Source organism: Molothrus aeneus, chromosome 3 (genome assembly GCF_037042795.1).
Source record: "Molothrus aeneus isolate 106 chromosome 3, BPBGC_Maene_1.0, whole genome shotgun sequence".
Classification (NCBI taxonomy): Eukaryota; Metazoa; Chordata; class Aves; order Passeriformes; family Icteridae; genus Molothrus; species Molothrus aeneus.
Genome location: NC_089648.1, coordinates 48,578,656 through 48,590,929, shown reverse-complemented (window position 1 = coordinate 48,590,929; position 12,274 = coordinate 48,578,656). Strand labels below are relative to the sequence as shown.

General features: G+C 39.1%; 1 protein-coding gene across 7 annotated transcripts in view; it reads left to right on the top strand.

Moving 5' to 3' along the window:
• The window catches only part of MAP7 (microtubule associated protein 7), a 109,637-nt gene extending 99,271 nt beyond the window's left edge, over positions 1 to 10,366 (top strand). For 6 of the 7 annotated variants that reach the window (XM_066546870.1, XM_066546869.1, XM_066546867.1 and 3 more), the window contains 3 exons: positions 2,262 to 2,391; positions 7,563 to 7,789; positions 8,528 to 10,366. In XM_066546870.1, the coding sequence (XP_066402967.1) occupies positions 2,262 to 2,391; positions 7,563 to 7,789; positions 8,528 to 8,538 (368 nt within the window). In that variant the 3' untranslated portion in view covers positions 8,539 to 10,366. Of the gene's footprint in view, positions 1 to 2,261; positions 2,392 to 7,562; positions 7,790 to 8,527 lie in introns of those variants that run through there. The other variant, XM_066546873.1, reaches the window with a different exon arrangement.
• Positions 10,367 to 12,274: the final 1,908 nt, after the last annotated feature.

The following is a 12,274-nucleotide window of genomic DNA, read 5'->3' as shown; positions in this document are numbered from 1 at the left end:
CTAAATGAGTCCAATGTTTTAGCAACTTTGTCACATTGGTGTTTAGCAAAAGGAATTTTCTTAATAAGTTTAATTACTTATATAGTGAAAAGAAATTCTTTTGTGGTTTGAATCACAAAATAAACTGATTCTACATTTTGTTTTTTATATTATTTCAGATGTGATTGTTGCAGATTTACTCCACTTTCTTAAAAAAAAAAACTATTTCTTGTTAGTCATTAAAACAAAGCATTTATTGTTCTAAATATCTCCCTGTGACTTCTTTCTTCCACACCTGCTGCCTTATTCACTTGGTCTTTATTTCTTTTTTTGACAAAATTGAGCTGATATAAAAGCTTAGTCTTGTCACACCCACACTCTTATGCTTTCCTTCTACTCCATTCCCTCTGTTTCTTTTTAGGTAATCTTATATAGAATATATATTTTTTTCCTTTATTATATACTTATAATAAAGGAAGAAAAATAAAATGTAGCTTATATTCAACAATCACCAGGTGTGAATTAGCAGTGTTTAAAGATACTGAAGTCAAGCTATCAAATGGCTTGTCCTATTGTAGCATAACATATTAAATGACATTAATCTTTTTCTCCTTTGAATTTGGGTTGAGTAACAGGGAAGACAGCAGCACTGACTAATGGATGACTTTTTTTCTTGATTTTTAAAGTGAACACTCTAATTAGTACTGTCAGGAAACCTTTTTTACATAGATTTCATTACCTGTGTTTCTTTGTTTACATATTATCTCAAGGGGAAAAGGTTTGTGAGCTACTGATACAGGACTCATCTGGGATGCCATCTTTGTCTTTGGGCACTGTTGAAGGTGTTATAAACCATTTAAAGAATTCCTGAAACTATAAAGGCTTCCACAACCGTTGGCTAGTGCTTTCCCTCTAGAGACAGACAAAAAGTAGTCTTCTATCAGTTTCCTAAGGCAGAGGAAACTTCGGATCTCCATTTCCCCAGGCCCAAGGGAAGGCCAGAGTCCTTGAATGACTGAATAAAAAGAAAACTGCTCTCAGCCTCAGGGCTGCTCTACTGTTTGACTTTGCATTTTCTATATGTACCATTGAGTTAAAGGTATATGCCAGCCACATGAATTTGCCTGACTCTCCACAAACAATTTGTTTTTAAAATTTTTTCTTAAGTCTTACTGTTTGCCAAAACCTGAGGAGACATACATGGGAATGGGCAAATCACACAATGAAAAAAAATCCATCAGCTTTTTGTCATTTGTTTGGCCTCTGCTTCAAAAATATGAGATTGTTCCACATTTCTGTTTATTCTGCTTTTTCCTTCTAAATGTTAAAGCAAAAATATTTTCCTGTTATTCAATTTGTAGAAGCACAGAAACCTCTATTTCTAGTATCTTCCATATAAAAACTGGCCAAAGGTCACACTAAGACATTCAGTATAAAAGTCTTTACCCAGACATTTGGAGTACAGTGAAATTGAGCAGCTGAAGGAGGGGCTTACCAGACGAGGTTTTGGGTAATGTAGATAAATGTGTCCAAGCCTATGAATACTAATTGTCCTTGCAATTACTGTGGCAGATGTTAGCAGGGTGGGGTGCAGTTGCTTCCTCTTACTGACCTGAATATGAATAGAGGGACTCTAAATACAATGCAGAAGGCTGTAGTTGTACTTTAAAAGAAAGCCACAAGGCAGGCCAGAAACATGTATTACGTGGTCTTGGCATGAGGGACAGGGATAACCTCATTTTATGTTGCTCTCTGCAATGTTTTGTAGTAATCATTTGGTACTTATTGAAAGAAGTGTCCTTCCCAATGGAGATTTTTTTTTCTTCATTTCCTTTTCCTTTTCAGTTCCATCCAGTCACTGGAATCAAGAAATACCAGTGTATGGAATTAGTAATATCCAAGTTTTGCTCTATTCCATTCTCTATTGCTACTTGAAAAGTGCCAGCATAGCATTCTATCAGATATCAGCCTCTTTTGCCCACTGGCTTATATGTTGGAATTGTGCATATGATTGTAAAAGGTTTATTCTTGTTCACAATGCTATGGCTTTGAAATCTGGCTTTCTGACATTTACTTTGGACCTGAAACAGGGTTTGTATGCCCAAAAAGCTGACAAAGGAGATGGAATTGGGTAGAGGGGTGGGGAGGGGTGTGCGAACCCTCTATTTTTTTAAAACTGTAACTCGCCTTGGCTGTGCTGGCTTTTGTAGAAAATATTTTCCCCCAGTTTACAGGGTAGATGCTGCTGCTTGGTTTAATGCAACCCTGTTTTCTGTGCCCAGTCGCAGGCAGCCCTGCATGTCCCCCAGAGCCAGCAGCAGGGCCCCAGCTGCAGCACGCAGAGGTGCCACCCCCGCACAACGGGACCGCGGCCGCCAGCCCTCCGCACCAGCCCCCCGGGAGCGTGGACAGGTAAAACACTGCCCGGTGTCACTGGGGAGCCCTGGCTGGGGGAGAGGGCTGCTGGAATAATAAATCATATTCAGACCCATGAGTTTGTTAATTAAATAAGAAGCAACTGTTCGATCTGCCTTGTTTCCTGGTTTTCATCCTTTCCTCTGTTAAGGAAAGAACTTTGTCATATTTCAAGGAGTAGTAACTGATTTTTGCTAAATGATAGGGAAGAATTTTTTACAAAATAGAACGTGTTCTTTGCAGCATTTGGAACAATGTGTTTGGCAGCAAACACGTTGTTACATTTATTGAAACTTAATGGAAAGGGAATTTTTTTCTGTTTCTTTCCCTGAATTAAGCTTCATAAAACCCACTCTGGGCTTGCACTGCTTTTCTTAATTCAAATAATGAATACTGTGGTTTCAGCCTAGATGTTTTGATTTCTAAACTGCTTGAAGTATTAGCAAGTGGTGTTGTACATATGTCCTTTGTGTGAGATACAAGCTTAGTCACTTTGGTTATGCATTTAAAAAAAACACCTTTGTTCCTCATACGGAGTATTGGAGGAGGCAGATATTATACATTGGGAGCTCTGTAGCCATGAAGCAAGCCACTCAGACTTTGAGAAATTGTTGAAAAGCTTGAAACCTGACTATTGAACTGAGTGACGTCTGTTACATAAGCATGAGCTGTCAGTTATTTTAGTTTTAGTGATGCAGAAAGCCAAATAATCTCGCAGTCCTTTCATGTTTTATGTAGGTAGTGCCAGAATATGCATGGAAAAACTTGAATATGGGAAGCCATTGTGCAGTCTGTAATGGACAGTATGCTTCAGGGTGTGATTGGCACTAATTGAAGGAGGAATTTGCCCTTTCTCGATCCCTCCATATGCCTGGGGGATCTTAGCCTGCTGTCATGCTGACAAGGATGCTCCTGCTGAGGAAGTTCTGTCAGTGACACTGAGGTGCATTGGATGAGCTGCACAGAGCTGCCTCATAATTGTCTTGGGCAGCTATTAAAATGTTAATCACTCCCAGCCTTACAAGCACCTTGATGTTTGAAATATAAAATGTGCCACACTAATGAGTGCTGTCCTGTACCATTATAATCGGCATGGAAGGAACCTCAGAATGACCACAGTGAAGAATGAATAAATGAGATTGAGGAACACTGACAAAAGTAGGAAGCACATGTGAGGTTGTGGAAGGGAAAACTGGCATGCCAGGTTGGAATGTGTCTTCTTCAGAGGTATGTCCACAGTGGCTGGGAAGGTGAAGCCTGAAGCACTTGGTAGTGTCCCACAGATTTTTGTCACATGGTAAAAGCCACAGGTGCCAACACCACTGCTATTGTGTCTTGTGTGCTGTGGTTGTCTGGCATCCAGATACACCTGACATGGTAGCACACACAGGGGCAGTGGGTGCAGGTTGTCTCCTGAGCGAGCACCTCATTTTGGCCCTCAGCAAGATTTGTCTTTTGTCTGAAAAATACTTCTTCATGTTTTAAGGACAAGAGTGCTGAGGTTTCTGACCAGAAGTTAAAAAGGTGTTACCTGGGGGATTTGTGTCATGTGCTTGTGTGGGTGAGAGGATGGAGTGATGCAGAACCCTACAGAAGCCTAATCCATAGCCCACTTACAGATTTTTTGTTTATACTCCATTCCCTAATTCTTTGCCCAAGATAGATCATGCCCGCTACTTCTTAGAAAAAGTTATTTCATTACAGTGGTTTATGTTGACAGCACTTTCCTTATGGTACTTACTCTGTAATTCCTCTTTTCTGTGCTGTTTTCTACAAACACTTGCAATGCAGTGCTAACACCTCAGTGAGTGCAGTTCACCTCACGTGTCTCCATGCTGGGTGCATGGAGCTGGGTCTGGGCAGGTTAGATAACCAGTTTTTAGAAATATACAGTTGGTCTGTGTGATTGCCTTCATATCTTGTCCTGGAAAAGAAAGCTCCTCATTACTGGCTGGTTTCAGTGCTGTTGTCTCAGTGGATTAAAAATAAGCATCATTTATTTAAATAATCCAGAAGTCTGGAATACATTTTGCTGTTAATGTCTATCTATGTCTCCTCTGCAAAAATCCTCTCAATAAATGGGGTGACTGACATTTTCCTTTTATATCAGAAGTAACAGCTGTGAAAATAGTGTTTTTCAAAGGCCTGCAAATCTGTATTTTTTTTTCCTATTCAGTGTTGATTTCTGATGAATGATCGGAAGCAGATATACTAAATTCTGGCTTTCTTTATTTTTTAGTCTCTTCAAATTCTAATTTCAGGCTGTGTCTACATAGAGTTTTGGCTAAAATTATCTACAACAGATATAATTTTCAGTAATTTTCAATTTTTGTTTAAAGTTTCAGTTCCAGTTTCTTTAATTAAACTGGCTCCTCTTTTCCCAACATCCTCCAGTCTGTCTTGTTAATAATGATGTGTCCAGGTCAAAATGTGAAGCTGCAGAGATACTTTTCAGCTGCCATGGAGATGTCCTTCAGATGCTTGCAAGACTGTTATGTTTGGAAATGCATTCTCAACAACTTAAGCAACTTTTTTTTCCTCTATTACATAAGTGTCTTGCTACACGCACACTTATGGAATATGTTAGAATGCCAAAATTATCCAGTTCTTTCTGCAACATTGTATGCCTGAAAAGGATATCTCTGGTGTTGCATTAGACACTTAGACAACATTAAGAATGTAACATAAGACAGTAAGAACAGCTGTAGCAGGTCAAAAACCTTTTCTGTTTTTTTGTGTTCTTTGTTTTAATGGCCTGTAGCACAATGTAGAGGGGAAAAAAAAAGGTAATTACCAGGAGATCCTCTGGCCAATGAAGGGTTGCTAAGCATTGTGGTCCAAATGCAACCATAGGCTCAAGTACTCCCTAAGCTGCTAATTACCAGAAGCTGAAGGGCATACCAATCTCCTAGGAATTCATCTAATCCCCTTTTGAGCTTGTGGCCTCTAAGATGTCCACTGGAAATTAATTCCACTCTTCTATTTCCCTTGTTTAGTCTAAATTTGCTCCTCCAGTCCTTAGGTGGATCAAGCAGCATAGATTCTAGAAGATTTTATACCACAAAATTTAGAATCTTTATAGTTCTGATTTCCTTTTTTGTACCCCCTTTGTGATTGTAGACTCCTCTGTCTCAAAAGACATTATTCAAGTCTGAACGAATTATGCTCTAACTCCATGTGTAATACTGGCAGTGCCATGGCACATAAACATAAACTATGAAGAAATATAAACTTATTTATTCACTAAGTCAGCTGATAAATTGGGTAGAAAAATTCTGTTTGCAGAAGCAAAAGGGTTCTTCATTGCTCTAATACTTGTTGAACTACTGTGCTTTTTAATTTGTATGAATGAGCAGTTGCTCTCTTTCCACCTCTTTCTAACCCATTCATCAAACTTGGCTTGTTATCCTAGTTCTGATATGGCTATTGGCAGTATATGGAGATAAAGTAAATAACAGGATACCTTCTAGTGAATAATGAACTAATGACCATACATTACAAAGCAGCTTTTAATAGTCCTAAAGCATTTCACAGATTCTGGTCCTCCTCTTACACATGTGGGTCTCTGGCACAAAAGGGTGGCACCAAGCAGGGTTCCTGTGCCTGCTCTCAAACTCAGTGCAGTGAAACATATTTTTCACTTTGAAATTTGCCCAGCATATCCACAGATGAAAAAAAGGGGAGTGCCTTTCTGAAAAAGAACTGGTGATGGTTTGAAAAACTGGGAAGGCTTCATATGAACACCAGCATGTGATTCTCACAGGAAATCTGAGCTTTGGATAAAAAAGCACTGCCACTTTCAAAAGAGCAATGATTGTTTTTTGTCTCTAGGGGAATACTGTAAAACAATTCTTTAATTGTTTGTGCAAAGTTGTACAAAGAAGCTGGCAAATGAAAATATACTGTCTGCCAATTACAAGCAGGTTTCTTTTTAAGACTAGTAAATGTGCTGTCAGAAAATAAGCCTGTGAAGCCAAGCTGCCTTCTGAGAAATGGCCTGAGGAAATTGGTAGCCAAGTTTCAATCTAGGAAAATTGCATCTGTGCCTTCGTGGCCAAAACATTTCTAAACAACCTGAATAGTTGCAATGGGGCCCAAACAGGGAACAGGTATCCAGGATTGCCAGGATCTAACTGTTTGAGGGCTTTGGGAAGAACCTGTGAAAGATCACAAGATTTTTGAGTATTTGTTGAGTACTTGCTCTTGCCTGAGGAGCTTATGGTTCCATTACTGTCATCCTGTTCACTGACGTAGCACCTTAGTTTCTCCTCTCTGGCAGGATAGGACATGCCATCTGCAGAGTCAGAAGGATTTGACGATGCAGCACCCAATAAAGGGGTTGGGAGGGGAGGCCCAAGGCTGCGAGACGTGAGCAATATCATCTGGGGACAGTACATGTAAATGCAGAGTGTCTGTGCTTGTGCTGCTCTGGATGGGGGAGATGTGCAGGAGCTCGCTCATAAGGTACCTTTGTCACATGGCAGATGGAAAACGAAAGTCCAGATTGACGAGGGGTTCTGGGAGAGGGCTCTTTTGGCTTGGATGTGATCAACAGGAGAAGTGTGGAGCTGGGTAGTGCCTTGGAAATGGCCTCTAAGATCTTTTATGAGAGAAGGGAATGAAAGGAGCACTATATTGAAAAGGGAGTTTTTTCTCTGGATAAGTGGCATATAGAAGAAGCTGCTCCAAAACTGGTGGCAGAAGGTGATCCAAGAAATAATAAAAATAACAGTGATCTTATCCAAGGGTGATTACATTGATTTGCAGTAAGAGGAAGGGTACAACAAAGGTTATGAGATCTGAAAAAGATGTTAGGAGCTGTAAATTGCATTATGTGGGTGGTTCCAGGTAGTGGTGGTGCTGCAGAGATTTCCTTACTGATTCCCATTGCAGTTGCTTCTCAGACTGCAGTGTCCACCCTGTAGTTCTGGCTATCATGTAACCAAAGGTAACTACTATCCCACGGGTTTGAGGGAAGGAATACCAAGTACTTGGCTGCAAAACCATTGTTTCCTACTATGGTAGAAGCATAGTTTTCTTTTCACTGGCTAAAAGAATGCTTGGGATCGATGCAGACTTCTCTTCCATTTGTACTATTGCTTTGAGGATGACTAAACTTCTGTTCTAGATAAAGTACCTAAGGAAAAATTGCTATGTTTCTCTTTCAGCAATCTCAATCCAGAGGAGAATGCAAATGAAAATGGAATGTCTATGCAGAATGATAATTTTGAAGAGATCATGAACCTGCCTATTGGTTCTAAACCATCCCGGCTGGATGCTATGAACAATGATGGAAGCAACAGTCCTGAAATTCCTTTGAATCCAATTCTAGCCTTTGAAGATAAGGGCACTCTTTTGCCTCAGGTAGATAGTGTTCAAACACATCAAACAGCAGGTAGGTTTGCCGTTGTTCACTAACACTTGTAATTTGTTGTAATTGAGAGAAGTCTCTGAGCTATCAATCAGCTTATATTGATAAGCTTATTCATTTAAGGATTTTTGAACTCTATTTTTTTAATATTTAAACGCTGTTTAAATTTTAAACAAATTTAATTTGTTTAAATTCTAAACAAATCAATACAAAGAGCACATCTCTTTGTAAAGCTATGCATGCTGGGCACATACAGATGCAGTGCAATGGTGGTGAGGCCTTATCCTTTCCTGGATGAGGGCTTCTCACATATGCTTTACTTTGTGCCCTTTGAAGTTGCTTGGAAAAGTTTGCCCTGTGCTTTCAAGCAGAAGTGATAGGTGACAGCTGCTGTTCTGATCTTATGATCAGCAGCTGGGTTCCAGTTTTGCAAGTGCAGTGCTTGACATGCACATGCAGAAGGGGAGTAACTACTTCTTAAAAACTACTTTTTGAAATTCTGGATATGCTTTCCTCATCAAGTTCTTGCAGGCATCGAGGGATGGTTTCCAGGACACTGGGTTTTTCTGAATTACATCATAACTTTGCAAGAATGCTAGGTAAACAAATACCGATTTAGCAAATTAAATCGGATAGCACTGTATTTTTCTCTGGCCTAAAAATGTAAGGAAAATCATCTCCCATTAAAATAATTGCATAAGCACCTAACATTTTGAAGAAAGAATTGCCACTCTGACCTGTCATGTTTACCTTCTGTTTTAGAAGTGATCTGATTGTTTCTTCTGAAGAACCAAAGGTGATATGAGCATCTCTGCAGTCAGTGGAGTTTCTTCCATGCTATGAAGGAGTGTTTTATTTTTTCTCTCCAGTTTTTTAAAGATTTATTGAATATCTTTTTTGGAAGGACTTTAGTAAAACCAGCAGAAGAAATGAGGGGAATAGACTTGGATCACCATTCTAATAGCTTTCATCACTAGAAAAATCATGCTTCATGTGCGTTACTTAATATGGCTATTTCCAACAAGCTTTTTTTGTTAGTAAATGAATATTTCTGCATTCCTTAAGACACAAGACACTGGAATCTGAAAGTAACGGGCTGATTTGGGTGGTGGGACTGATTCTTTTTTGTTTTTAAAAAAGGTGGGTGTTGGTTTAAAAGGCATAATTGTAAAATTGGCAAAGAATCTTTTACACTTTATGGTTCTAATACTTGAAAAATAAATGCCTCATTGCTCTACAAGTAGAGTTAATGGGGTGTTTTATTTAAACCTGTTGGTTTAAATGTTATTGCAGAGAACTCTAATTATGGGGGCGAACTATAGGCTTCTGTATCAGGTTCTTGTAAATGTAATTCCTACAGGGACATTCTGTAAATTGAGACGTCACTATGATCTTCTCACATTTTCTCTAAAAACACAAAACAAGAAAGGTTTTAAAATGTGAAAATTTGAAAGCATTATTTTTTCATAGACAAGAGGATAACCTATTGTTCTCCTAGATTATGTATTTATGAATTTTGCTCAGTACAGAAATAAATCATTTGATTGAATAAATTAGACAAATGTGGCAAAAAAGATACTGCAAACTTGATTTTTTTTAGTTACATCCATGTTCACAATACTATAAAAGATGTGTATGCATATGTGCACACATGCGTGCACACACATACAAGGAAATATCTTGTTTTGAGTCCTGTAAATTGCTGCTGTTCCCAATGATGGAAGACTTTTCCTTTGCCTTATCAGACTTTTGAAGACTGTGTGAAACCTGGGATATTTGAGTTTTGGATGATGATGCAGGTTCAGGGATTTTTGGGGTTTGCTCGTTTCAGAGCAAATGGAAAATGGTCATTGTGCTTTTTTATGTAGTGCGTGGTTTTTATAAAGCAGTGCAGCTTGAGTGATAAGGGGAGTGATGCAGGTTGCTTTCTCTTTAGTTTGATGCTGATTTCTACTGTCATTCATTGTTCCATCCCACACTTTTGGTTGCTGTTGTGCAGAACTGTAAAACCTTGCACGTTTTTGTGCTTTGCTAAACAATGCTGTTGGAGGCAGAGCTCGCTCTGGGTGTTTGCGTTTGCTGCATCGCCAAAGGCTTGAGGCATTGCTCTCTGAATCAGTGAGAAGATCCTTGGGTAGGGAAAATGGAGGTTCATGGGCTCTCAGCTCCTGCTAACAGAGAATTTTCCATTAAGATTCCTGCACTTGCCTCTGGTGAGCACTGAGTGAGGCCTCTAGGAAGCTGTGCAGAAAGTCTGTGCTAGCAGAAGAGATCCTCTGAGACAAAAGCCGAAGGAGTTTTGAAGAAATTTCTGCTGCTGCCGAGTGTTCATCTTATAGAGGAGATGGGACAAAAGCAATGGAAATAAAATGAAAGAGACTTCATCTGCCAGAATATTTATGGAAAGGAAAAAATAGCCATTCAGTCAGAGTGCTTTCAATAGTAACTTGTGACACAGTAAAATGAATTGGGTTCCTTTCTTGCTTTCTTTAGTTTTCCATGTACATAGCCACAATATTTTGAAGTGTCCAAAATATGTAGTTTTTCTTTAAAACTATATATAGCATGTAAGTACCAAATAAAACTTGTTTGAAATATTTATTTCTACTTATATTTTCATTTTCTCGCATAATTGAAGCAAGAGTCAATCTCTGATAGAAAACTCTTCTTGTTACTCATGGTCTGCTTAAAATTTTGCTTCAGATTTTCTCTAATTTCTTTACTAGAAATCAATACAGAGTCACTTGCAACAAGAAGGAGAGCAATGAAATAGGCAGTTACATTTAGCTTCAGTTTTAAGTCTTAGGATTCATTTAGGATCGGGTTCAAATTGTGTTGATCTTGAGCTATTTAGGATTGGTTATAAATTATGCTGGTCTATTTTTGGGGAGATTTCAGCACATTTGCTTCACTGTTTGTGGAAAAATGGGCTGGCTTTATTTCTCACATTTACTTTTTTTGCTTTGATTTTTTTTTAGCAGGGCTGGGTTAAAAACAGTTGTCATTACAGTCAATCCAGGTTTGCTTCAAATGAGAGCAACTATTTCCTGTTTCAAGGGCATGACATACAATATAAAAACAAGGGAATTGAGAGTAGATGTATGAAATTTTAAAAAAGGATTTAATATTGAATTTTTAAATCTTTTGGTTAAGCCTCTTTTAATGCAGGGAAAACAGTTTCTCTTCTGTTTAGTGTTGGTTTTGACAATAAAATATTGGGAGGAAGGTCAGCTCCTCTGCCTGCTATTGCAACTGGTTGTGTTGTTTGTACCATGAGGGGCAAGGTGGAACTGCTCTGTGAGGAGGAAGTAGCAGGTGCAGACAGCTGTTGTGAGGGTTGGGAGCAGCAGCCTTCCCCAGCAGAGAGCTCTGTGCTCTGGGAAGGCTCAGCTCTGTGCTCCCATCTCCACAGCACAGCATCGATGCTCACAGGGACGATGCTCTGTGAGTTATTTCAGGACATCATAACTGCTCCATTGCTCACCATTAGCTCTGTTTGCTTCATGTCTTTTATCTCCTCATTCCTGATGAAGAATCCTTTGTTATTTGTTAGCTTTCTTACTAAGACACTGAAATAATGTTTGAGATTACCTAAGAATACAGATACAGGACACTAATATCTAATATCATTACTTAATATTACACTGCTTCTTTTTGGAAACTGATCTAAAATCACCCACAGGGGTGGTTTACAGTATGAGATGTTTTTGTTCCCAGGTGTGTCATTCAGCCAGTCCTTTGTTTTAGAAAGTCCACCTGCCCAAGGCTGAGCACGTGGTTTGTCACATGAGATTTCAAAATGGAATTCCTGTCATGGATGAATATTGAAAATGCCATATTGCTTTATCCAAAGTTTCTGTCTACCCTGCAATTTCATAAGGCCTTTTTACTGCACTGAGTGTGGTTTTGGTTGGTTTTACTTTTTTGGCTTGTTTGTTTTTGCTTTGTTTTTTTGGGTTTTTGGTTGGTTTTTTTTTGGAGGGGAGGTGCATTGTTTTGTTCTGTTTTTTCCCAAACAGTACCATTGGAAAGAACTTGCAGATATTAAAATAAATAATTATCAAAAATGCCTCCCTCAAGCACCAAAGTTAAATTCAGAGATTTGAGCCACAATAAAATGGAACACTGAGCTCTTAAGTGACGGAATAACTTCTTTAAACTATTTTTTTAATCTCACTTTTATAGCATGTTTGTACCCAGTGTCAGCTCTAAAGCTCTACGTGCACATAAGAGCTATGAGATGGTCAGAAGTGCCTCGAAAGACAGTGTGCTGCTTTTGGCTGGGGTAGAGTTAATTTTCTTCACAGTAGCTCAAAGGGGGCCGTGTTTGGGTTTGTGCTGAACACAAGGTTGGTAACACAAGGATGTTTTAGTTACTGCTCATCAGCACTTGCACAGAGTCTGCCTCTCACCCCACCCCACCTGCCTGGGGTTGCATGAGAAGTTGGGAGGGGACAGCTGGGACAGGTGACCCCAGCTGACCATAGGGACATTCCATACCTTACATTG